The sequence below is a fragment of the Chroicocephalus ridibundus genome, chromosome 27 (genome assembly GCF_963924245.1).
Source record: "Chroicocephalus ridibundus chromosome 27, bChrRid1.1, whole genome shotgun sequence".
Classification (NCBI taxonomy): Eukaryota; Metazoa; Chordata; class Aves; order Charadriiformes; family Laridae; genus Chroicocephalus; species Chroicocephalus ridibundus.
The window spans coordinates 1,354,450-1,379,038 of record NC_086310.1 but is presented as its reverse complement, the minus strand read 5'-3'; the positions used below and the strand labels follow the sequence as shown (position 1 = coordinate 1,379,038).

Sequence of the window (24,589 nt, the reverse complement as noted above, 5' to 3'; positions counted from 1 at the left end):
GTGGGTGCCAATGGGACCAAACTATGTCCCCGTAGCCACCATTAAAGGGCTGCGGTAGCCATTGGCCACTTCATGGGACCTCACCAAGTCTTTGTATTGACAATGGGCACCAGTGGAGCCAAACCACATCTCTGTGGCCACCACAGAAGGGCTGTAGTTGCCATTGGCCAAGTCACAGACCCCTCCCAAGTCCTTGATGGACACCAAAAAGGCCAAACAACATCACCATGGCTACCACAGAAGGGCTGTGGTAGCCATTGGCCACATCATGAGTCCTCCCCAAGTCTTTGTGTCCACATTTGTCCCCAGTCCCATGGCCTTTTGCCTACATGGGTTCCCCACAAGCCAACAATAGGCATTAATGGAGCCAAACCATGTCCCCAGGGCCACCACAGAAAGGTCATAGAGTCATTGGCCACATCATGGGTCTTCCCCAGGTTGTTTACATCGACGATGAGTGCCAGTGGGCCACACTACGTCCCCGTGGCCCCCACAGAAGGGCTGTAGAAGCCACTGACCATGTCATGGGTCCTCCATGAAGCCTCCTGTTGACAATGGCCACCAGCAGGGCAAACCATGTCCCCATGGCTACCACAGAATGACCATGCTATATTCCGCCATGAATCTTCCCGTTGACGATGGCCACCAGCAGGGCAAACCATGTCCCTGTGGCCACCACAGAAGAGCTGTAGCGGCCATTGACCACATCACGGGTCCTCTATGAATCTTCCTGTTGACGATGGCTACCAGCAGGGCAAACCGCGTCTCCAGGGCCACCACAGACACCACCATCTGTTCTGTCACCTCCTCCCCTCACCTTGGGGAGCTGCTCAGAGCCCCCGCTGCACCGCCAGGGCTGGCCGGGGCCCTCGCTCAGCCGCGTGGAGGCGCCGGTGCCGAGCGAGGTGGGAACCGCGGCTGAAGGTCTTGGTGCAGTCAGGACAGCGGTAGGGCTTCTCGCCAGTGTGGGTGCGTTGGTGCTCCAGGAGATGGGCGCTCTCGCCGAAGCGTTTGCCGCACTGGCCGCACTGGAAGGGCTTCTGGCCGCTGTGGAGACGGCGGTGGCGGTTGAGGTTGGAGCTCCAGCCGAAACGTTTGCCGCAAGCACCGCACTGGTAGGGTTTCTCGCCGGTGTGAGTGCGCTGGTGCTGCAGGAGGTTGGAGTTTTGGGTGAAGCTCTTGGCGCAGGCCCCACACTTGTAGGGCTTCTCGCCCGTGTGGGTGCCCAAGTGTCGCATCAGGTGCGAGCTCTGCCCAAAGGCCTTGCCGCATTCGGTGCACTTGTAGGGTTTCCGGGTACCTGCGGGGGACGTGGGGGGCAGCCCCCAGGGGCAGCCCAGCCCAGGTGACGGGGGCAGTGGTGGTGACGTCACCAGGCTCTCAGAAGTGTCCGTCTCTGGGGACTTCACGGTGCCTGTGGGGACACGGAGACAGGCGTCGCCCTGGAGATCCCTAATTGCCCTCCCTGAGCTTCCTAATTGCCCCCCAGTATCCCAGCTTGATCCCTGGAATTTCCAAATTGCCCCTCAGCTCTCAAATCACCCCCTCACTGCCCAACCCCCCCTGCCCCCGATCTCCCAAATTGCCTCCCAAGCCACCTGGTGCCCTCTCAGACCCAAATCCCATGATGCTTTGTGGTGCCCCCCCCCGGTACCCGCTCCCCGGCTGGGCTCACCTCTGTGGGCACTGGGTAACGTCCCGCTGTCCCCATCACCAGGCGGCTCCTCCATGGCCTGTGGGAGACACGGGGTGGGGGGTGTGAAAAATATGGGGTGGGGGATAAGCACCCACCTACACCCCCCTAAAGAGGACCCAGGCGTCCAGGGTGCAGGGCAGGGTGGGGGGCACCCTGTGCCAGGGCTGGAGAGACTGGGGGGAGCCCTTGGTGGGCTGGTGGGGGGGGGAACTGGGAAGACTGGGGGGATGGATAAAGGTGGAGGTGGGACGGGGCGGGGGGGGCACCGAGGGTGAAGGGTGGGCAAAGGGGGTCAGCGTGGAGGAGGGGGAGCGAGGTGGCATCGGGGGCTCCCTGCGGGGGTGTCCCGGCACCAGGGGGAGCCCAGAAAGGGGAAGGGCACCGGGGACAGGGCGGCACCGGGACTTGGAGGGAGGGGGGGCAGCGGCGAGGGGCAGGGGGGTTCCGGTGTCCGCCCCCCCCCCCCCCCCACCTCACCGGAGCACCGCAGAACCACCACCGCCCCCGCGCCCCGGGAAGCGCTCGGGGACCGCCAGGGGCCGCTCTGTGCCGCTCGGAGGACCGCGACTCGATGGTGCCCCCCCTCCCCCCCCCATACACCCGCGGCGGGGGGACACACTTTTCCCCATTTCGGCAGGTTTTTGCCTCAGTTTGGGGCCTCATCCTGTGTCCCCCATCCCCGAGGAAGGGAGGGGTGGAGTTAAGGGGACCGGGAAAGGGGAGCTCCAGGTCCCAGGGGCTGCAGGGTGCGGCGGCAGAGGTGAATTTGGGGACACAGATGGGGGGCAGAGCTGAATTCAGGGGTCCCCAAGGTGACTCGTGTCCCCGTCGGTGGGTGACAAGGGTGGAGCGCTGGCAGTGGCTCCCCGACGTCCCCATGGCAACGAGCAGAGCTAAGGTCATTCCCGATGTCTGGATTTTGGGGTCCTTTGGGGCTCGTGATGACGGATTGGGTGACATTTAGCACCCTTTTTAATGTCCCCAAGGGCTACTTGTGTCCCCACCAGTGGGTGACAAGGCCGGAGCGCTGGCAGTGGCTTCCCGATGTCCCCATGGTGACGGGCAGAGCTAAGGCCATTCCCGATGTCCCTGTTTCAGGGTCCTTTGGGGGTCCTGGTGATGGATTCAGTGACACCCGGTGCACAAAGGTCTTACCGCAGTCCCCGCAGCAGTGGCACTCCGGTGACGGTGGGGAGGTGGGGACACCTGGCTGGTGGCAGGTGGCATCGGGGAGTGGTAGCACCAGGGGTGGTTGCAGGGGGGTGGGGGCTGTGGAGAGAGGGGAGAGTGAGGGGGCGGCAGGGTGTGGGGACACTGGGGACATGTGGAGGGACATGGGGGACACAGAGGGACACACCGTGTGACATAGGGGACACACAGAGGGAAATGCTGTGTGACATGGGGCACACGTGGTGTGACATGGGGGACACAGAGGAACACACTGTGGGACACGGGGGACATGTGGAGGGACATGGAGGACATGAGGAGGGACATGGGGGACAGGCAGTGTGACATGGGGGACACAGAGGGACACGTGGTATGACATGGGGGACATGCAGAGGGACACATGGAGGGACATGGCGGACGGGGAGGGACATGGGGGACACAGAGGGACACGCAGTGTGACGTGGGGGACATGCGGAGGGACATGGAGGACATGTGGAGGGACACGCGGTGTGATGTGGGACACACAAAAGGACATGAGGGACATGCAGAGGGACACGGGGGACATTCAAGAGTGACATGGGGACGCAGGGGGACCCGTGGTGTGATATGGGGGACACATGAAGGGGCATGGGGGGCATGTGGCATGACATGGGGACATGGGAGGACATGCAGTGTGACATGGGGGACACGTGGAGGGACATAAGGGATACATGGAGGGACATGCGATGTGACGTGAGGGACATGCAGAGGGACACAGGGACGTGGGGGGACACAAGGACACGGGGACATTGGAAGTGACACAGAGACCCATGCGGAGTGACATGGGGGGACGTTTGGAGTGAGATGAGGACGGGGGGGACACATGGAGGGACATGGGGGGACATGTGAAGGGACATGTGGAAGCACATAGTGGGGACACAAAGGGACACCAGGGGATGTGAAGGGATCTGGGGACACACAGAGAGATGTAGTGGGGACACAGGGGGGTCCTGGGGGACACTGAGGGACACGGGGGCACATTGAGGGGGACCCGAGGACCTGCAGGGGACATGGAGGGGACCCAGGGGACATTGAGGGACCTGGGGACATGGAGGGGGACAGGAGGGGACTCATGAGGGTGCAGGGGGACATGGGGGACACAGAGGGACCCGAGGGGACACAGGGGGACATGGGGGGACACAAGGTGACACAGGGGGACATGGGTGCTCACCAGGGGGTACGTGGGGGGGACATTGCCCCCGGGGCAACCGGTGCCCAGGGGCCCTCGGCCAGGATCATGGTGCCTGAGGGGACAGGGACACCACCATCAGCCAGTGCTCCCAGTAACTCCCAGTGCCCTCCCACTAACACCCCCAGTAACACCCAGTGCCCTCCCAGTGCATTCTGTGGCTCCCCATAGCGTTCCCAGTAACCACCAGTGCCTCCCAAGGGCTCCAAGTAACATCCCAGTGATCCTGGTTTCCCCCAGCTGACCTTCCCAGTAATAACTTGGTTCTGGGGCTCCTACTGCTCCCAGTAACCCTCCCAGCACCCCCAGTAACACCCAGTAATCCCAATAACCTCCCCAGTGCTCCCAGCTCTGCTCCCCAGCACTCCCAGTAACCTCCTGGTGGCCCCCAATGTCCACCCCACCAGCCTTCCCAGATCTCCCAGTGCCTCCCCAGCACTTCCAGTCCCCATTTAGTGCTCCCAGTTCTGTCCCCCAGCTCTCCCAGTCCCCCCCCAGCACTGCCAGTAACCCCCTGCTGCCCCCCCACGTCCACTCCAACAACCTCGCCGGCACTCCCCACTTAGGGCTCCCAGTCCCTCCCCAGTGCTCCCAGTTCTGTCCCCCGTCAATCCCAGTCCCCCTCAGTACTCTCAGTAACCCCCTGGTGCCCCCTCAGTCCAACCCCCCAGCCCCCCCAGTCCCCACTTAGTGTTCCCAGCTCCCCCCCAGTGCTCCCAGTAATTCCCTGGTGCCCCGCCATGCCCACTCCCCAGCCTCCCCAGCGCTCCCAGTCCTTCCACAGTGCTCCCAGTTCCCACTTAGTGCTCCCAGTCCCGCCATCCAGCACTCCCAGTAACCCCATGGTGCGCTGCCGTGTCCACCCCCACAGCCTCCCCAGCACTCCCAGTCCCTCCCCAGTGCTCCCAGTTCCTCCTCATCGCTCCCAGGACCTTGGGCGGGCTCTACCCTGAGCCAGGCCAAGCTGGTGGCAGCGGTGGAAAAGGAGGGGGTGGAGTGGACCTGCCCCACTCATGCTGGGGGCCCTGTCACAGGTGTTCCCACCCCATGCCAGCACCCGAGGGACACACAGGGGGTAAATGTCCCCCTCCCTGGGATGTATCACCAACCCAGGGTGTCCCCACCCCAGGGCGGGAGATGATGTGGTGGCCCAGCACCCATAAGTGTCCCCCTCATCCTCCCCCAGTAGCTCCCAGTTGGGTGTCACATCCTCGTTGGTGCGCAGTGGGGACACCCATGGGTGACACAGGAGCCGGGGAGACTTGGGGGGTCCCACTGGGCCCCCACAGTGGGGAGGGGGAGACCCCCCTCCCTCTGTGAACTGGGAATGGAGCAGGGAGACCCCAAACTGGGAGAGGGGCTCCCAAACTGGGAACAGAGGGGGTGTGAAATGGGACACACACACCCCCGGCCCCGAACTAGCAGTGGGAACCCCCCTCAAACTGAGAATGGGGGAGGGGGTGTGTGGCCATCCCCCCGAAACTGGGAATAGGGGAGGGAGATAAACCTGCAAACTGGGAATCGGGGAATGGGAATCCCACTCCCCCAAACTGGGAATGGGTGAGAGGATTAAATCACTCTAACTGGGAACAGGGAACTGGGAATTGCCCCCAGACTGGGAATGGGGGAGGGGAATAGACCTCCCTCCAAAAATGGCAAGAGGAGGCTGGCTGGGGGGAACCCCCCAAACTGGGAATGAGGGAGGGGAGAAGGACTCTAACTGGTTTTAGGGTGCAAAACCCCCTTGAGTTTTGGGGCTCCCCCCCAATCCCTCCGGCTGATCATTAAAACAGACCAAAATTTGGGTGCTTTTGGGGGGGATAGGAGACATTTACCCCCATGGATAGTGAGGGTAGCCCCAGTTTGGTCCAGTTTGCCCTCAATCCGCCACACTGCTCGCCCCCAAACACCTGTACAACCCCCCCAGCAACTTTCACCCAGCACCGGCTTCAAATCATCCCCTTAAACGGCAAGATGAAGTATTTTTAAGGTGTTTTTACTCACTTGCACATGGCTCTGAGGACCTCAAAGTCCCTTTGGAGACCCTCAGGCTTCTCCTCTGGGAGTGAAACCGGGCATTAAACCGCCTGAGAAGCAAAAACATGGGGCAGAGAGTGAGATGGGGGCGTGGAGGGAAGCACAGAAGGTTTGGGGGTAGCGCGGGGGGTTGGTGGGATGGGGTCATCGGGGCAGGATGGGGGGAGCTGAGGGGCTGGCCAGGCACGGTCGAGGGCTAGCTTCGAGGGAGGGCGGTGATTTCGGGGTGACACCAGGGACTTGAACCCAGGCCCGGCTCGCACCACAAGCCAAGGGCAGGTTCGAGCCCACAGCCAGCTTGTAGCCAAGGCCTTGACCCAGGCCCAAGGCCAGCCCAGAGACGGGGCTGAGCTCCATCCCCAGGCTGACAGCCAAGCCTTGCCCCATCTGGAACCACATCCAGGCCTAGCCCGAAGTCCCATCTAGAACCAGCCCGAGGCCCCAACAGGCCCTGCCCGAGGCCCCGTCCAGGCCTTGCCCCAGGCCCACCCAGCCCTGGGCCGCCATCGACACCTAGTCGCATCATTCCCCCATCCCAGCCTTGCCCTTTCGCCTCGGGCAGACCCCGTCGGGACGGAGCCGCCTCCATCCCCCCCGCTTCCCCCGTCCCACCGCGGCCGAACCGGAGTGACTCCGGACGGGCTCTAGGGATGCTGAAGTACTCGCAAAGCTGATTGGTTCGCTCAGCTGTCGGTCAGGGACTCCGCCCCGCCTCTCCGATGAATGCGGGCGCCTATTGGCTAAGCGCAACGTTTATCTTGAAAGACACCGCCTCTCCCGAGGTGAATCGAGCTCTGGTTGGTCCAGGGTCTGCCCGCCGTTTTGGCTGGAAGGCAACATTCGCCCTCCCAGCCGGAGGGGGCGGAGCACTTGGAAGAAGCGGATTATCTCTATGTGCTGTCAGTCTGCGCTCTCCAGATGTCTATTGGCTAAATGAGGTGTGGCCTCCACCCACTGAGCGCGCTGATTGGCCCGGTCCCTTTAACTCCGCCTCCGCGCTCCTTACGTAGCGACTCCTTCCCGCCTCTCTCCCACCCGCCGCTCCCATTGGTTGCCCTCCCCGTCAATCTCGGATTGTCCCCGCCTCCTCGTCGCGCAGCGGGCGCTGATTGGCTGCTTCCGGAAGAAGGCGGGGGGCGGGCCCCTGCGCGCGGGGTCTCGCGAGCCCCTGGCTGAGGGGATTGAGGGGGGCGGCGGCAGCCATGTCGGGTCCGGCGGTGGAGCCCGCCGGGAAGCGACCGGATTCTTTGGACCTGCTGGAACGTTGCGGCGTTTGCCGGGAGCGGTTGAAAGCCGAGCGGGAACCGCGGCTGCTGCCCTGCCTCCATTCGCTGTGCCGGGAGTGCCTGAGGCCTGCGCCGGGCCCGGCCGCCGCCCCCGCCCCGGGTGGGCTAGGTGAGGCAAGGGCGGGGGGGGAGGGGGGGGATGAGCCCTGCGATGGGGGGGTGAAGGAGTCTGGGGGGGTTTAAGGGAGCCGAGGGGGAGGCTCGAAGTAGCCTGGGGGAGGGGAGGCCTTGAAGTAGCCTTGTGGGGGGGGGGGTGGCTTGAAGTAGCCTTGGGGGGGCCCTTGAAGTAGTTTTGGGGGGGGCTTAAAAGAGGCTTGGGGGGGTTGAAGTAGCGTTAAGAGGAGTTAAAGGAGCCTGGCGGGGGGGCGGGTTCGAAGAGGCCTTGCGGGATGCTTTGGGGGGCTTTTGGGGGGAGGGGGGTAAAGGAGCCTTGGATCATCTATGGGCAGACCCCAGCTGCCTTCCGGAGAGATCAAAAGCGCCACATCCTCTCGCCGCTGGTGGGAGATGGCATCTCAACCGCCTCTGCGCCGTCTCCTGAGGCGAGAAGGAGGAGGAGGAAGGGTAGATCAGCAGCTGGTGGATGATGGACCCGAGCAAGAAGGAGTCACCGTGGAGGCTCACGGTGGATATTGGGAGAAAACTGGTGGTTTGGCTCTGGAAAAAAGCTGTAGGTGACCTGGGTTGCTGCTGGACCTTCTGTGGGACCCCCTGAGGCACTGACCCTCCTGCGATGACATCGGGGACAGCCCTGAGGCCGTGGGGGGGACTCTGGTTTTGGAGGTCTCCAAGGTCTTTGTGTCACCAGCAGGACCCAGGATCTTCTGGTTTCTTCCTTCTCCCACCCCGCTAAAGAGCCGCCACGGTTTTGGCAGGCGCAAGGCACTGCATGGCTCCATGAGGGGAATCTCTAGTGACAAATGGTGGCGACAAGGGTGACCCCGGGCCACCCCTGATGTCCCCCCACCGCTCCCCTCCCCGCAGTGGTCAGCTGTCCCATCTGCAAACACCAGTGTGACCTGAAGGACGTTGTGGAGAACTACTTTCTGAAGGACAGCAAGGCTGAAGATGCTGCTGCCAGCCAGGAATCCAGTCAGGTAACGCATCATTAATGCTTAATTAACGGTTAATTAGGATGAAGCGAGCTCCCCACAGCTGGCTGAGCCTGGCGTCCCCCTGCTGTGTCCCCCAGTGCTGCACTAGCTGCGAGGACAACGCGCTGGCCACCAGCTACTGCGTGGAGTGCTCGGAGCCGCTCTGCGAGACCTGCGTGGAGGCCCACCAGAGGGTCAAGTACACTAAGGACCACACGGTCCGGGCCACAGGTCCGTCCTTGTCACCCTCCTTGTCACCATGATGTCACCCTCCTTGTCACCCTGCTGTCACCAACCTTTCCAAGGTGGTGACGGTGTGGCCGGTGCATCCCCGGGCGCATCTGGAGGTGCCACCACCGTGGCCATACCTGTCCCACAGGGGACACCTACTCCTCCAGTGGCTGCCACTGTCTGCTGGTGACATCATGGTGACATCGCAGTGATGTCACGGCGTTGTCCCCGCAGGCAGTGTCAAGGCGAAGGAGAGGGAACGCGCCGTGTACTGCTCCGTGCACAAGCATGAGCCGCTGGTGCTCTTCTGCAACACGTGTGACACACTCACGTGCCGGGACTGCCAGCTGAACGTGCACAAGGACCACCAGTGAGTGGGCATCGGCAGTAATTAATTTAATTAACGCTGATTTTTCATGGTTAATTATCGCTTGAATCAGTTGTTCTGCTTGTTAGCCCTTAGAAACAGCGATTTAAGGTAAGTCAGATAGCTAAATAAAATGATTTATCCACTGAAAAGGTTGCTTGCACATCTTGTCGTCTTAAATGTGTGTTTAATGAATATCTAAGAAGGTAGATAACGAACTAAACTCATTAATTAGTTATTGGAAAAGAACTGAAGTTAGCCTGCCGGCTAATTATTCTCATCAATTAGTTACTGATTTTAAAAGTGAAGTTCGTTCGTTATTAGTTGGCCGACTACTGAAGGGATTGACCCAGCAGAGTGTTAATTTTGGTTAATTTTTGTTTTTAACCAAATAGATAGGTTGTCTAATTAGTTAATTTGCTAATTAGCAGACTGGCTGGTTTGAGGGGCTTAAGTTGCTTTTAGGTTTTAAGGAATTGGAAATACCTAATTTGGGAGCCATGGGAAATCAATGTAATTACCTTCTTAGTTATTTCAATTAGGTTGATTTTTAACTCTTTAAGTAGACTGGTTTTATTCTCAAACTAATTAAATTTCCTGGTTGAATCGATAATTAGTTTGATTAATTATTTGAGCGGGTAGCTAGTTACTTACCTGATTGATATGTTATATTATTTTTGATGCATAATTCAGTTTAAGCAGTTAATTATGTTGAAGCGTTGTGGTTGATGAGTTTGTTCTCAGCCAGCTCCTTAACCCAAATTAATTAGATTGTTAAGGGCTGACGAGTTAACGAGGACAGTAAATAAGCATTGAGCAGGTTAAACTCCTTCAAGTTGGTTCCTTCTCTGGTGGCTCTGGGAGTCTGGGGGGGGGGTATTTTGGTGTCGCTGCTATGGGGGGCTGCCCCCAGTGGGATGCCCCCCCTGCCCCCGAGGTGCATTGTCACCCCTTCCCGGCCCATTGTCACCCCTCTGCCCCCCCCCGCCCCCCCCACAAGGTACCAGTTCCTGGAGGACGCGGTGAGGAACCAACGCAAGACTCTGGCGACGCTGGTGAAGCGCCTGGGGGACAAACACGCCAACCTGCAGCGCTCCACCAAGGAAGTGCGCAGCTTGTACGTCCCCAAGGGAATTATCTGCCCCCCCCACGGGAATTATTTGCCCCCTGATGGGGGTAGTTTACCCCCCCCACCCCCGCCCCTTCACCCCTTCTTTGCCCGCAGCATCCGGCAGATGACGGACGTGCAGAAGAGGGTGCAGGTGGACGTGAAGATGGCCATCCTTCAGATCATGAAGGAGCTCAACAAACGGGGCAAGGTGCTGGTGAACGACGCCCAGGTGAGCCTGGGGAGGGGTGACACGCCATGTGAATGCCACCCCCTGTCACCGTCCCTCTGCCCTGACGTGACATTGTTCCCTCTCCTGGCAGAAGCTGACGGAGGGGCAGCAGGAGAAGCTGGAGCGGCAGCACTGGGCCATGACCAAGCTGCAGCGGCACCAGGAGCACGTCCTGCGCTTCGCCTCCTGGGCACTGGAGAGTGACAACAGCACCGCTCTGCTGCTCTCCAAGAAGCTGGTGAGATACCCAGGGGCCAGAGCCACGCTCCACCCCCCTCAGACTCCCTTAAACCCCCCCCACGGACCCTCCTGAACCCCTCACCTGGGGCAGGGACCCCCCGGGATGCCTTCTTGGGGACCCTCATCACCGGGACCAGTGGGGAAGCCAAGCGCAGGGCTGTGCTGCATCCCCTGGGCTCCGCTTTCCTCCAGGCCCCCTGTTGGCGGGGAGATGTGGGGCGAAGTGGAGACAGAAGATGGTCTTTCGTGAGGTGGCTTGTCCCCATCTGTGTCCCCAGGGTGCTGCAGTGCTGTCCCTGGCACATGCTGGATCCCCTGGGGGGGTCCCCATGGTGTGACGAGTGCTCCCTCTGCCGTGGGGGGTCCCTCAGAGTCCCTGTGGTCTGATGGCTGCCACCAGGGTGCCACATTGGGTCCCCTTGGGGTTCCGTGGTGGGTCCTGTTGCAGTCCCCACGGTGTGATGGGTGCTGCCATGTGTCCCCTTGGGGTCCCTGTGGCGCAGTGGCTACCCTGGGGTGCCGCCATGTGTCTCCTGGGGGTCCCTGTGGCACGGTGGCTGCTTGGGGCTGCTGACACGTGTCCCCATGGGGTCCCTGTGATGTGACAGGTGTCCCCAGTGTCCTGCCATGTGTCCCCTCAGTGTCCCTGTGGCATGGTGGCTGCCCCGGGATGCTGCTGTGTGTCCCCTCGGGGTCACCATGACGTGACGGGTACCCTCAGGGTGCTGCCAGGCATCTCCTTGGTGTCCCTGTGGTGTGGCGGGTGCCCCTGCAATGCTGCAGCCTGTCTCCTTGGGGCCCCCTCAATGTCACAGCTGCCTGTGGGACGCTGCCACATGTCCCCTCAGGGTCCCTCTGATGTGACAAGTGTCCTGCCATGTGTCCCCTCAGGATCCCTGTGATGGGACAAGCATTCCCAGGGTGCTGCCATGCGTCCCCTCAGTGTCGCCACGACATGATGGGTGTCTGTGGGCCACTGCCACGCATCCCCTTGGGCTCCCCGCGTTGTGACAGGCGCCCCCAGAACGTTGTCACACGTGTCCCTGCGTTGTGACAAGGCCCCTCCTGTGTCCCCTAGATCTCCTTCCAGCTCCACCGTGCCCTCAAGATGATCGTGGACCCCGTGGAGCCGCAGGGTGACATGAAATTCCAGTGGGACCCCAATGCCTGGACTAAGAGTGCTGAGACCTTTGGTGAGGCCCCGCGGGGAGGGGACACCCCTGGGGACACCCTTGGGGACCCCCCCGTGACCTCCCCCCCCCTTGTCTCCCTGACAGGCACCATCATCTCGGAGCCGAGCCTCCCGCCGCCATCCCTGAGTCCCCAGCCGCCGGCCGCTAGCCCTCGTGGCCCCAGCCCCACCACCAGCCCCTCGCAGGTACCTCGGGGGGGCACAAGGTGGCGTTTTTTGGGGGGGTCCTGCACCCATGGGTGCCCCCCATCCTGATAATGGCCCCCCGTTCCCCAATCTTTCTTCTCCAGGGTCCCCTGCAAGCCATGGTGGTGAGCAAAGGGCAACATGCTCCCGGTCCCCTCCTGCTGTCCCCTCTGGGCCACCAAACCAGGACAGAGGAGGGACAGGGGACCCCTGGTGCCCCCCAGAGTGGTGGGGGGGCGCTGGGGATGCCCACCCTGCCTCAGTTTCCCCTGGGGACTGAGGGACAGGGCTGTCCCGACCTGTCCCCCCCCCACCTTCACCCGCAGACAGCTGAGAGCCCTGGGGACACGGCTGCGGGCGCTGAGCTCGGTGAGTGGGGGGTGACACGGGGAGGAGGATGTGGGGGGGGAACGAAGGCCCCTGATGTGGGTTTTTCTCAGCAGCCAACGGCCCCCCTGAAGCCGCTGTCACAGGAGCGAAGAGGTGAGTTGGGGGGGGAACATCCCCTGTCCCCTTTGTCCCCAGAGATCTGCTGGCCCTTGTCACCCTGTGCCTTGGGGTGATGGCTTTGGACACCCCCCCCGCCCCCAACTAGCTGTCCCCTCTCACCCCACGCCTGAGACCCCTGTCACACTGTCCCCGGGGGTGGCTTAGCACTGTCCCCAGTCACCCCACACCTGGCACTTCCTTTCCTTGTCACCTGACACCAGGGACCCCGTCCCTTGTCACCCCATGTCCAGGGGGTGGCAGGGACACCCTCTCCCCCCATACTTGGGGTTCTCCCCCACCCTTGTCACCTCGTACCCAGAGGTGGGCCGCAGTCCCCCATGTCCCCTGTCACTCCATACACAGGCATAGGGGACAGGGCCACCGTGTCCCTGTCATCGTCCCCAGGTAGTGGGGCTCTATCCCAGGAGGTCTCCCAGTTTTGGGGCTCGGGGGCGGGTGGGGGCAGTGCCTGGGGCCCCCCCAAGGTGCTTTGATGGCCTCATTATACAGGAAAAAGCACCTTCATCCTCCTGGGGGGGAGGAGGAGGAGGAGGAGGAGGAGAAGTTCGTTAAGAAGCTGCTCATTAAGCGGTAATGACAATGATGGTGGGTAGGGGGGGGCACACATTCAGACAGCGAGTTGAGGGGGCAGAAGATGGAGCCCTGGGATGTCCCCCCTGTCCCTTGTCACCCTGTACCCAACGCTCCCCGCCCCTTGTCCCTCTGTCCAGGGACAACTGTGAGACACCCCCCTCCCCCCCCCAATCCTGTCCCTTGTCACCCTCTTCCTCAGGGTCCCTTGTTCAGGATGGCCCTGTCACCCTCTTCTGGGGTCCCCTCTTCTTGTCCCCTCTACCAGGGGGAGCGGCTGGGTCCCTGCCGGGGACCCCCCTGTCCCTTGTCACCCTGTACCCCTGAGCCTTGTCACTCTCTTCCTGGGCTCCCCCCATGTCAGGGGGTGGCTGGGGTCCCCCTGTCCCTTGTCCCCTTGTTCTTGGGGTTCCTTGTGCCAGGGGGTGGCTGGGATCCCCCTGTCCCTTGTCCCCTTGTTCTTGGGGTTCCCCCATGCCAGGGGGTGGCTGGGGTCCCTCTGTCCCTTGTCCCCTCTGTCCTGCAGGGTGTCTGGGTGCCCTCCCTCTTGTCGCTCCCTGTCCCGAAGGGACCAGGACCCCACGGAAATCTACCCGGGGGTTTGAGGGGCTCACCCTTAAATCTTGTCCCGCCCCAATGTCCCCCAGGAGCCGCCCCCCCGGTGGCCCCGTCAGCACCCTCCTCTGCAAGGTGCCTCGGGTCAGCCTGGAGCGCTTGGACCTGGATCTCTCGGGGGCGGCGCAGCCCCCGGTCTTCCGCGTCTTCCCCGGCACCTCGGCCGAGGACTTCAGCCTCATCGTCATCGAGCGGGGGGCGCAGCCGCCACCCCCCGTCCCCATCGTCAAGGTGGGTGTCCCCTCCCTCTGTCCCCCACCTCCCTGTCCCTCTGTCTCACTCTGCTCCCCCCCTCCTCGCAGGAGGAGCAGCAGGAGGCAGCCATCGAGGACACCCAGGACACCAAACCCGTGGGGCTGATCCCGGAGCACTCCGGGGTGCTGGGACCCAGCGGATCCTTGGGGGGGGATCAGGGATCCACCCCTGTCCCCAGCGTCTCCTCTTGCCGCGTCTGCTGCCAGGCCGGGGCCGTGGTGATGTGTGACCGTTGCGAGCGCTGCTACCACCTCGATTGTCACCTCCCTGCCCTCCAGGAGGTCCCCAGGTAGGCCAGATCCCCGGGGACCCACTGGGATCCACTTGTCACCTCCCTGCGTCCCTGGGATCTACTGATCCCTTGTCCCCGAGGGTCGCTGCTCCTCTGCCATCCCCCTGGGGCCCCTCTGGCACCGGTAGATCTCCCAGGATCTACTGGGATCCCCCCGTGCTGGGGGTGTTACTGTCCCTTGGCACGACGGAGGATCTTGGAGATCTGCTCCCTGCATCTTCCGAAAATCGCCCGGAGCCACCAGATCTTTGGGATCACCTGGTCTCCCACAGGATCCACTTGTCTCCCAGGGGATCTACTGCTTCCCTGTCCCAGGACGGGGGTGGAATTGCTGCCCCTCCTTCCCCCCGCCCCAAATTCCTTGCAGGGTGGATCCTCTGGGCCCACTGGATTCCTGGAGCAATCCCTGGCCTCTGGGATCTGCCTGTCCCAGATCCAGTTCCTCCCCAACACAGAGATCCGTGGCCACTGCAGGATCTTTGGGAGACACTTGCCCACGGCTCTCCCCTGGGATCCGGTGGTGTCTTTTGGGATCCACTGATCCCTGCTCTGAAGGACTCGTTGCCATGTTTTCCAGTCCTTGGTTGCTACTGGATCCCGAGGTTTTTTTTGTTGTTGGTGGTTTTTTTTTTTTTCTGGGATCTTCCCTCCCTATGGACCAGATCCACGCAGGAACCGCCTTGTGATCCCTGGAGATCTGGTCTCAATCCTTGCGGATTGGGGGGGGCTGCTTTCTGGCACGGAGGGATCCATATCTTGAACCCGGATCCTCTAGCATCCCCCAGCCCTCCTCCACATTGGGATCTACCCCTTGATCCCAAATCCTGTGGGAACCCGAGCTCCTCCTCTGTCCCTGACCCTCCGGGATCCATTCTAGGTCTTGGCTCCACCTGGGGATCGCCGCAGCACCCCGGATCCCCTGGGGATCTGCCCTGATCCACAGGGTGTTAATCTGGAATGAGTTGGGATCTCTTTGATCTCTGGGGAGCTGGGATCCTCCCTTCCCTCTTGGCCCCGATCTCGCTGGGATCCCCCCTCCAGCTGATGCAAAATCCTGTGGGATCCACTCCCCCCCTGTCCCCTTGATCCCTGATCTGGGGGAGCTCTGCATCCCCGATGCCGGGGAGCTCCGGGGCCCGATCCTGGCACCGGGAAGAAGCCGGGAGAGGGAAGGGCCCACCGGATCCCTCAACTCGATCCCGCTCCCGCAGCCCCGAGTGGCAGTGTCTGCTGTGCCAGGACCTGCCGCCCCCCAGCGACGACCTCCCCCACGGCTTCCAGGAGGGGCCGCCCCAAAAGCTCTGCCCCACGGATCAGTGGGTACGTGTGGGGCGGGGGGGGGAGGGGGGCGGGAATCTGGTGGATCACGAAAGGGATCGAGTGATCCCGATATCCCCCCCCCCGCCCCCAGAAATGCGAGTACGTGCTGCTGGAGCTGCTGTGCCACGAGCCCTGCCGGCCCCTCCATCGCCTTTCCAGTGCGCCGGTGAGTCCCGCGAAGCCGGCGGGGGGAGAAGCATCCCTAAAAAAAAAAGCGGGGGGGGGGATCCCTCGCTCGGGATCCCTTTTTACCCTTTTTTTGGCCTCTCTGCCCCCCCCCCCCCAATCCCTCTAGCAGGCGGCTCAGGACGCCATCGACCTGACGCTGATCCGGGCCAAGCTGCAGGAGAAGCTGGGCCCCCCCTACGCCTGCCCCGAGGAGTTCGCCCGCGACGTCTGGAGCCTCATCCGCCAGTTCAGCTGCCTCGCGGAGGTGCGGGGTGGGGCGTTCCTTGTGTCCCCCCCCGCCTTCCTGGGGATCCCTTGTGTGTCGTCGTCCCCCCCCCCTTCCCCAGAGTCCCTTGTCGGGGCTGTCCCTGTCACTCTGTTCCTGGGGTCCCCCCCTTTTTTGTCCCCTGGACCCAGGGTGTGGCCGGGTCCCCCTGTGTGCCAGGGGGTGCCCCCCGCCCCCGCCATTTCTTCCTTCTCCCACCTTCCCCCCTACTTCCTCCTCCTCCCTCCTGCTCCCCCGTCTTCCTCTTCGTCCTTCCCCTCCCCGCTCCCCATCTTCCTCCTCCTCCTCCTCCTCCCCCCTGCCCCCATCCTCCTCTTACTCCCCCATCTTCCTCCTCCCCCCTGCCTCCCTTCCTCTTCCTCCTTCCCCTCCCCGCTCCCTGTCTTCCTCTTCCTCCCTGCTCCTCTTCTTCCTCCTCACCCCCTCTCCCCCCCCACCCCAGGACAAGGCCGATGTCCAGTCCATCCTGGGCCTGCAGCGCTTCCTCGACGCCCGCCTCAGCGCCGCCTTCGGCGACCGCAAATTCTCCTCCTCCTGCCTCCTCCCGCCCGCCATCCCCCTGGACGAGGCTGAAGGCTTCCCCTTGCCGCCATGATCTGTGTGTGTCCCCCCCGCCCCGATGGGGGGCAGCGGGGACCCCTAGGAGGGACGTGGGGTTGTCCCCATCCACCCCCGTCTGCATCGATTGGAGAAATAAAGCCATTGTCTCAACTTCCTCCCTCCCCTGTGCCCCCTGCTTCCATCTTCACCCTTTCCCCACCCCCCGGGGGAGCTGAAGCTAAACTGGGGCTGGACTGGGAGCCACTGGCCATACTGGGAGGGGAGAGACTGGTGCCAGTATGGAGCTTCTGGCAGGGGGGGGCCCCTAAACATGGCGGCGTCCATGGCAAACATGGCGGCGCCCACTGGTGGGGGAGGTCTGCGAAGTCCCACCTTCTCTCCGCCATTGGTTGCCCGCTGCCTCAAGCTACGCCCTCTTGCGCGGGATTGGCTGGTGGGAGGAGGGCGGGATACGGAAAGGGGGGAGCTTACGGAAAGAGCCGAGGCTTTCCGAAGAGGCACTAAGGGGAGCCGAAGTTCTTCCGGAAAGGTCCGAAGTTCTTCCGGAAGGACCCGAAGCTGTTCCGGAAGGACCCGAACTTTCGCCGGAAATCCCCGAAGAGGCCCCGAAGCCTTTCCGGAAATTGCCGAGCGGCGCCGGCCGTCTCCGATCGCCTCAGAGGAGCCGCCGCCGTTTCCCCCCCCCTTACCCCGCCGCTCCGGTTCTCCGGTTCCCTCCGCCGTCCCCCCCAGCAGCCCCCCCCCCCCCTCCTCCCCGCCGGGGGGGGCCCCCCGGCCCGGTTCCCGGCCCCCCCGGCTCGGTTCGGCCCGGCAGGATGATCAAGCTCTTCTCCTTGAAGCAACAGAAGAAGGAGGAGGAATCGGCGGGCGGCACCAAGGGCACCAGCAAAAAGGCCTCGGCCGCCCAGCTCCGCATCCAGAAAGGTGACCGGGAACGGGGGACGGCGGGGCCCACCCCCCACCCCCCCCGCCGGGGCTCACCGGGACCGGACGGCGGGCAACGGGGGGCCCCGGGACCGAACGGGCCTCACCGGGGGGCCCCGGGACTGGGGAGACCCCGGGGGGGCGGAGGGGGCCGGGGCCTGGGCCTGGGCCTGGTGAGGCCGCAATGGGAGAGAGTGGGGCCGGGGGGGAACGGGCTGGGCCCGGTAGGGCCTGGTGGGGGGGGAACGGTACTGGTCCCAGTAAGACCCTGGTGGGGGAAATGTGTTGGTCCCAGTAGGGCCCCAGTGGGGGAAATGTACTGGTCCCAGTAAGGCTCTGGTGCGGGGAATGGGCTGGTCTCAGTAAGGGGGAACTTACTGGTCCTAGTGAGGCTCTAGTGAGGGGAACAGGCTGGTCCCAGTAGGGCCTGGTGTGGGGAACTTACTGGTCCCAGTAGTGTACATGTGCTGGTCCCAGTAGGGCCCTGGTGGTGGGGGGGAACGTACTGGTCCTAGTAAGGTCCCAGTGGGGGGAACGGGTTGGTCCCAGTAGGGCCCTGGCAGGGGGAGACACACTGGTCCCAGTAAGGCCCTGGTGCAGGGGAATGGGCTGGGCCCAATAGGGCCTGGTGGGGGGAGCGTACTGGTCCCAGTAAGGCCTCAGTAGGGGAAATGTGTTGGTCGCAGTAGGGTATGTGGGCTGCTCCCAGTAGGGCCCCAGTGGGGGAAACGGGCTGGTTCCAGTAGGGCCCCAGTGGGGAAAGTGTACTGGTCCCAGTAAAGCTCTAGTGCGGGGAATGGGCTGGTTGCCATAAAGGGGAACTTACTGGTCCCAGTAAGGCCTGGTGTGGGGAATTTACTGGTCCCAGGAGGGCCCTGGCAGGGGGAAACATGCTGGTCCCAGTGGGGGAACGGGCTGGTTCCAGTACGGCTCTGGTGGGGTCACCCACACTGGTCCCATTAGGGCCCCAGTGGGGGGAGCGTACTGGTCCCAGTAGGTTCCCAGTGGGGGGGCATGGGCAGCTCCCAGTATGGCCCCAGGGTGGGGAATGGGCAGGTCCCAGTAAGGCCCCAGTGGGGTCACCCACACTGGTCCCAGTAGGGCCCTGGTGTAGGGGAATGGGCTGGTCCCAGTAAGGCCACTGGTGGGGGAAGAGCATACAGGTCCCATTAGGGCCCCAGTGGGGGGAGCGTACTGGTCCCAGTAGGTTCCCAGTGGGGGGGGCATGGGCAGGTCCTAGTAAGGCCCTGGTGAGGTCATACAGACTGGTCCCAGTAGGGACCAGTGGGGGGGCACAGGCTGGTCCCAGTTAGGCCCCGGTGGGGGGCACACGGGGTGAAGGTCTAGTCCTAGAGCGGCTCCACAAGGGCAGAGGGACACTGGTCCCAGTAAGGCCCCACGGGGCCTGGGGTGACCCAGCCAGGGGTGTGGGCTTGTGGTAGCCCCAGCCACGTCTCCGTGTCCCCATGTGTCACCCGTGTCCCCCCTCCCCCCTGCAGACATCAACGAGCTGAACCTGCCCAAGACCTGTGAGATCGACTTCTCCGACCAGGACGATCTGCTGCACTTCCGCCTCCTCATCTGCCCCGACGAGGTGGTGTCACCCCCCTGCCACCCCCGCTGTCCCCTTGTCACCCCCCCCACTCCCACCCCGGGGTCCTGTGTCCCACCCTGGGGTCCCCCGTTCCCTTCATCCCCCTCCTGTCCCCCTGCGTCCTCCTGGTTCTCCCCACCTGCCCCCTATTGTGTCCCCCCCGTGCCATCTGGGGTCTTCTGTCACCCCCCCCGTCACCCCCCCGCCACCCCCCTGTCCCTTTGTCACCCCTGTGTCCCCTTGTCACCCCCCCAATCCCACCCTGGGGTCCGCCGTTCCCTTCATCCCCATCCTGTCCCCCCTGTGTCCTCCTCATTCTCCCCACCTGCCCCCTATTGTCCCCTGCCTGTGTCATTTGGGGTCCCCTGTCACCCCCCCGCCACCCCCCTGCCCCTTTGTCACCCCTGTGTCCCCTTGTCACCCCCCCATCCCACCCCAGGGTCCTGCATCCCGCCCTGGGGTCCCCCGTTCCCTTTGTCTCACTCCTGTCCCCGCTGTGTCCTCCTGGTTCTCCCCACCTGCCCCCTGTCGTCCCCCCCCGTGTCATTTTGGTGTCCCCTATGCTGTCCCCGTGTCCCCTTCTGTCACCCCTCTGTCCCCTCAGAAGACCCTTGTGTCCCTTGGGGTTCCCCTGTGGCCCCCCTCCCTTTCCCTATGGGTCCCCCCCATCCTTCTCCCGTCCCCCCTCTTTGTCCCCAGTTGTCCCTTGATGTCCCCGCCCCGCCCTCCACGTCCCCTGTCCCCACCCCCGGTGACATCTGTCTTTCCCGCAGGGCTTCTACAAGGGAGGGAAATTCGTCTTCAGTTTTAAGGTCAGTCCTGCACTGGGTGGGGGGGGGACATCCTGTGGCCACTAACACCCATCCTAGGGCCACCAAGATGGGACCAGTGGCCGCTCGACTCCACCCCGGGGGGGCGGGGGGTGGCAGCAGTGGGGTGGCGGCCACCAAGGTGGGACCTGTGGCCACCTGGATGTGACCCACAGTTGTGAGCTTGTCCCGTGGGTGGGAGCAGGAGGCAGATGGCCACTGAAACCTGACCTGTGGCCACCAGAAAGTGACCAGCCATGACTTGTGGCCACCACGTGGGTTGGGACTGGGACCACAGGCTGTTGGCCACCACTGTGAGACCAGTGGCAACCAAGACATCACTAGAAACCAGATGGCTGCCCTGTGGATTGGGTAGGGGCTGGTGGCCACCTACACGTGGCTAGTGGCTACCAAAACACAACAAGCAGTCACATGACTGTGGGTTGGGGGCAGGGTCCAGGGGCTGTCAGCCACCACTGTGAGACCAGTGGCCACCAAGATGTGACTGGAAACCAGGTGGCCGCCCTGTGGATTGGGGTAGGGGCTGGAGGCCACCAAGACGTGACCGGTGGCCATGAGGGGACGGAGCTGTGACACTGTGGCCACTCCCTAGGTCGGCCAGGGCTACCCCCACGACCCGCCCAAGGTGAAGTGCGAGACGATGGTTTATCACCCCAACATCGACCTGGAGGGCAACGTCTGCCTCAACATCCTCAGGTGGGCCACCATCGCATCCAGGGTGGCCACCGCCACCTCCGGGGTAGCCACAGCTGGATCCGGGTCCCCATCTGTCCCTGTACACCTGGCAGGGTGGGACAAGGGGGCAAATGGTTGCCCCGTGCACCTTGATTGTGGGCATGGGGCGGCCATGGTCACCTGGAGGTGGCCACGGCCACCTCTGTGGTGGCCCCGGTGTCCCCCCACTGACGCCTGGCTTGTCCCCAGAGAGGACTGGAAGCCCGTCCTGACGATAAACTCCATCATCTACGGCCTGCAGTACCTCTTCCTGGTGAGCACCGCTGGGGGGCATGTGCCTCTGGGTGGGGGGCATCCAGTGTGGCTCTGGGCCACCTGCTGAGGGCACCTGGTGGCCTTGGGACAGCTCCTAAGGGCCTTCAGTGATGTTGAGAGGCCCCGTGGTGGCACCTGGTGGCCCTGGGACGTGTCCTAGGGGCCCTCAGTGATGTTGAGGGACCCCCAGGGTGGCACCTGGTGGCCTTGGGACACCTCGAGGTGGTACCTGGTGGCCCTGAGACATGTCCTAGGGGCCCTTGGTGGCCTTGGGGGACACCTCCTGGTGGCACCTGGTGGCCTTGAGACAATCCCTGGGTTCACCCCAGGGGTCTTGGGACACTTTTTGGGGCCAACCTGGTGCTGCTGGGTCACCTCAAAGGGGCACCCAGTGGCCCACAGACACCCTGAGGTGGTCTGGGGACACCCTGAGGTGGCCCCTGGTGGCTCAGAGACACCGCGAGGTTGCCCAGGGACACCATGAGGTAGCCCCCAGCGGCCCAGGGACACCATGGGGTGGCCCCTGGTGGCCCAGGGACATTATGAGGTGGCCTAAAGACACCCTGAGGTGGCCCCCAGTGGCTCAGGGACACCATGAGGTGGCCCAAAGACACCCTGAGGTGGCCCTCAGTGGCTCAGGGACACCATGAGGTTGCCCCTGGTGGCTCAGGGACACCCTGAGGTGGCCCAAAGACACCCTGAGGTGGCCCCCAGTGGCCTGGGGACGTTATGAGGTGGCCCAGAGACACCCTGAGGTGGCCCCCGGTGGCTCAGGGACACCATGAGGTTGCCCCTGGTGGCTCAGGGACACCCTGAGGTGGCCCAAAGACACCCTGAGGTGGCCCCCAGTGGCCTGGGGACGTTATGAGGTGGCCCAGAGACACACTGAGGTGGCCCCTGGTGGCTCAGGGACACCATGAGGTTGCCCCTGGTGGCTCAGGGACACCCTGAGGTGGCCCAGAGACACCCTGAGGTGGCCCCTGGTGGCCTGGGGACACGCCCTGAGGACACTTGGTCACTTCTGGGGGACAGCGGGTGGTTAATACTCCGGGGGGTGGGGGGAAAGGGGGCAGGATCCACCCCGGGGGGGGCGTGTTATGGGCGGGGGGGGGGGGGATTTGGGGTTATTACAGGGGATATGGGGGGGGGGTAGTTATGGAGGGGGGGAGGAATTTGTGCTGGGTGGATATTGGGGGGCTCCGGGGGGGGGGCATTAAGGGTCCCAAGGGTAATGGGGGGGGCATTAAAAAGTACAGGGGGAAATTGGGGGGGGGGGGGGCATTAAGGAGTGGGGGAGGAGTAGGGAGTCTTGGGGGGGGGGGTATTAAGGAGTCCCGGGTCGGGCATTAAGGGGTATTGGGGGGGGGGGGGCCATTAAGGAATATGGGGAGAGTGGGGGGGGGTACTGGGGGGGGCATGAAGGAGTAGGGGGGCATTAAGGGGGGGGGCATTTGGGGGGTATTGGGGGGGCATTAGAGTGTCCTGAGGGTATTGAGGGGGGCACTAAGGGGCGGGGGGGGGGCATTAAGATGTCTGGGGGGGTATGGGGGGGGGATTGGGGGGGGGGATATTAAGGGGGATTGGGGGGGTCGCTAAGGAGTCCTGGGGCGCATTGGGGGGGGCATTAAGGGGGGAGGGGGGGGGCACAAAGTTTTGGGGGGTGCCCCAATTCCCCCCACTGGGGGGGTGCCTGAATGATGCTGGGGGGAGAATAAAGGGGGGGAGAGAAGAAAAAAAGGGGGGCGCCCCCCCCAAACTGGGGGTGCCCCCCCTTCCTTAAGACCCCCCCCAATGTCCCCCCCCCATAACTTGGGGGCACTGGGGGATGCCTGAATGATGTTGGAAGGGGGGGGGGGGTTATAAAGGGGGAGAAAAAAGAAGAAAGGGGGGCGCCCCCCCCAAACTGGGGGTGCCCCCCCTTCCTTAAGACCCCCCCAATGTCCCCCCCCATAACGTGGGGGGGTGTCCCCCCCCTTTTTCCTCCCCCCCCCCCCCCCGGGAGTGGGCACTGGGGGATGCCTGAATGATGTTGGAAGGGGGGGGGGGTTATAAAGGGGGAGAAAAAAGAAGAAAGGGGGGCGCTCCCCCCCAAACTGGGGGTGCCCCCCCTTCCTTAAGACCCCCCCCCTTACTAGGGGTACCCCCCCCTCTCCAATGTCGTGTCCCCCCCCCCCGGCAGGAGCCGAACCCCGAGGACCCCCTGAACAAGGAGGCGGCCGAGGTGCTGCAGAGCAAACCGCCGCCTCTTCGAGCAGAACGTGCAGCGCTCGCTGCGGGGGGGCTACGTGGGGGCCACCTACTTCGAGCGCTGCCTCAAGTAGCCCCGCCCCTCCCCCCACTCGCCACTCCCCCCCCCCCCAACCCCTCCCCCCCACCCCCACCCCCCCTTCCCTCCTGCCCAGCCCCCCCCTATTTATTGCCCCCCCGGGGGCGGGGGGGGCTCCCCCACCCTTCTTTTTCTGCCCCCCCCCCCCTTTCCCCCCCTCCCCAGGTCTTGATTAAAGGGTAACGAGCGGTGGAAAACGCCTCCCAGTTGGTGGTTACTGGTTGAACTGGGATGGGAGGGCAGTGGAAACACCCCCCCCCTTCCAGTTAGTGCTTACTGGTTAAACTGGGATGGGAAGGCAATGGAAACAACCCCCCCCCCCCCCGGTTAGTGGTTACTGGTTAAACTGGGATGGGAGAGTGGTGGGAACATCCCCCCCCCCCGCCCCAGTTAGTGCTTATGGGTTAAACTGGGATGGGGGACCAGTGGACCTTCCCCCCGCCCAGTTAGTGCTTACTGGTTAAACTGGGATGGAGTGTGGTGGAAATACACACCCACCCACCCCCCCGTTAGTGCTTACTGGTTAAACTGGGATGGGGACCAGTGGACCTCCCCCCTCCCAAGTTAGTGCTTACTGGTTAAATTGGGATGGGAGAGCGGTAGAAACCCCCCCTCCCAGTTAGTGCTTACTGGTTAAACTGGGATGGGGAGGGCAGTAGAAAACACTCCCTCCCCGTTGGTGGTTACTGGTTAAACTGGGATGGGAGGGGGGTGTTCCCAGTTTGGGCTAGGCGGGCATGCGATCAGTGTGACCAGTTTGACCAGTTTGTAGCTCCATGGAGGCCAGTGTGCCCGGTTAGCGGTGTCGTGGTTCCCAGTTTGCCCAGTATGCCCAGTTCCCTGCCCCAGGGTTCCCAGTATGGCCAGGTCCCAATCCCAGTGTGCCCAGTATGCCCAGATCCCTGCCCCAGAGCTCCCAGTATGCCCAGTTCCCTTCCCTAGTGTTCCCAGTAACGACCAGGTCCCAGTCCCAGTATGCCCAGTTCCCTGTCCCATGGTTCCCAGTATGAGCAGTTCCCAATCCCAGTATGTCCAGTTCCCTGTCCCATGGTTCCCAGTATGAGCAGTTCTCAATCCCAGTATGTCCAGTTCCCTGTCCCATGGTTCCCAGTATGAGCAGTTCCCAATCCCAGTATGTCCAGTTCCCTGTCCCATGTCTCCCAGTATGAGCAGTTCCCAATCCCAGTATGTCCGGTTCCCTGTCCCATGGTTCCCAGTATGAGCAGTTCCCAGTCCCAGTATGCCCAGTTCCCTGTCCCATGGTTCCCAGTATGAGCAGTTCCC

General features: G+C 63.1%; 3 protein-coding genes across 10 annotated transcripts; 2 read left to right on the top strand and 1 right to left on the bottom strand.

Annotated features, from left to right (window-relative positions):
• Positions 1-49: 49 nt before the first annotated feature.
• On the bottom strand, positions 50-7,106 carry LOC134507742 (zinc finger protein 22-like). Of its 2 annotated transcripts, XM_063318600.1 has the most exons (6): positions 6,752-7,106; positions 6,096-6,178; positions 4,074-4,146; positions 2,852-2,965; positions 1,676-1,733; positions 50-1,414 (listed from the first exon to the last, which is right to left on the bottom strand). In XM_063318600.1, the coding sequence occupies exons 2-6, from the start codon at positions 6,101-6,103 to the stop codon at positions 831-833; spliced, it is 837 nt and encodes a 278-aa protein (XP_063174670.1). In that variant the 5' UTR covers positions 6,104-6,178; positions 6,752-7,106; the 3' UTR covers positions 50-830. The 2 variants fall into 2 exon arrangements, with proteins under 2 accessions (XP_063174670.1, XP_063174669.1); XM_063318599.1 differs by lacking the exons at positions 2,852-2,965; positions 4,074-4,146; positions 6,096-6,178; positions 6,752-7,106 and adding an exon at positions 2,174-2,829.
• A 134-nt stretch (positions 7,107-7,240) lies between these two features.
• TRIM28 (tripartite motif containing 28) lies at positions 7,241-16,796 on the top strand. Of its 7 annotated transcripts, none has more exons than XM_063318592.1 (18): positions 7,241-7,523; positions 8,399-8,511; positions 8,607-8,739; positions 8,974-9,109; positions 10,107-10,223; positions 10,332-10,446; positions 10,538-10,684; positions 11,765-11,879; positions 11,964-12,064; positions 12,169-12,433; positions 12,508-12,547; positions 13,064-13,144; positions 13,792-13,990; positions 14,062-14,303; positions 15,518-15,626; positions 15,718-15,792; positions 15,925-16,059; positions 16,523-16,796. In XM_063318592.1, the coding sequence occupies exons 1-18, from the start codon at positions 7,331-7,333 to the stop codon at positions 16,673-16,675; spliced, it is 2,469 nt and encodes an 822-aa protein (XP_063174662.1). In that variant the 5' UTR covers positions 7,241-7,330; the 3' UTR covers positions 16,676-16,796. The 7 variants fall into 7 exon arrangements, 5 of the variants coding, with proteins under 5 accessions (XP_063174662.1, XP_063174661.1, XP_063174660.1 ...); XM_063318591.1 differs by having other exon boundaries at positions 12,505-12,547; XM_063318590.1 differs by having other exon boundaries at positions 12,505-12,547; positions 15,922-16,059.
• A 350-nt stretch (positions 16,797-17,146) lies between these two features.
• Positions 17,147-23,444, top strand: UBE2M (ubiquitin conjugating enzyme E2 M). Its single transcript, XM_063318605.1, is given in 7 exon segments — positions 17,147-17,565; positions 19,065-19,159; positions 19,933-19,971; positions 20,582-20,685; positions 20,914-20,977; positions 23,159-23,212; positions 23,214-23,444. Coding segments are annotated over 7 exon segments (552 nt in total). The 5' UTR covers positions 17,147-17,456; the 3' UTR covers positions 23,301-23,444.
• The last annotated feature ends 1,145 nt before the right edge of the window (positions 23,445-24,589 follow it).

What these genes read in the sequence shown, in the direction of transcription:
- LOC134507742 (XM_063318599.1), bottom strand. Translation starts at nt 2,656, where the DNA reads ATGTCACCCAATCCGTCATCACGAGCCCCAAAGGACCCCAAAATCCAG. An exon ending in GGTGGTTCTGCGGTGCTCCG is followed by an intron (nt 1,734 to 2,173) that starts GTGAGGTGGGGG and finishes TGTCTCCCACAG; the next exon opens with GCCATGGAGGAGCCGCCTGG. An exon ending in GTTACCCAGTGCCCACAGAG is followed by an intron (nt 1,415 to 1,675) that starts GTGAGCCCAGCC and finishes GTGTCCCCACAG; the next exon opens with GCACCGTGAAGTCCCCAGAG.
- TRIM28 (XM_063318590.1), top strand. Translation starts at nt 7,331, where the DNA reads ATGTCGGGTCCGGCGGTGGAGCCCGCCGGGAAGCGACCGGATTCTTTG. An exon ending in ACCAAGGAAGTGCGCAGCTT is followed by an intron (nt 10,224 to 10,331) that starts GTACGTCCCCAA and finishes CTTTGCCCGCAG; the next exon opens with CATCCGGCAGATGACGGACG. An exon ending in CCACCACCAGCCCCTCGCAG is followed by an intron (nt 12,065 to 12,168) that starts GTACCTCGGGGG and finishes TTTCTTCTCCAG; the next exon opens with GGTCCCCTGCAAGCCATGGT.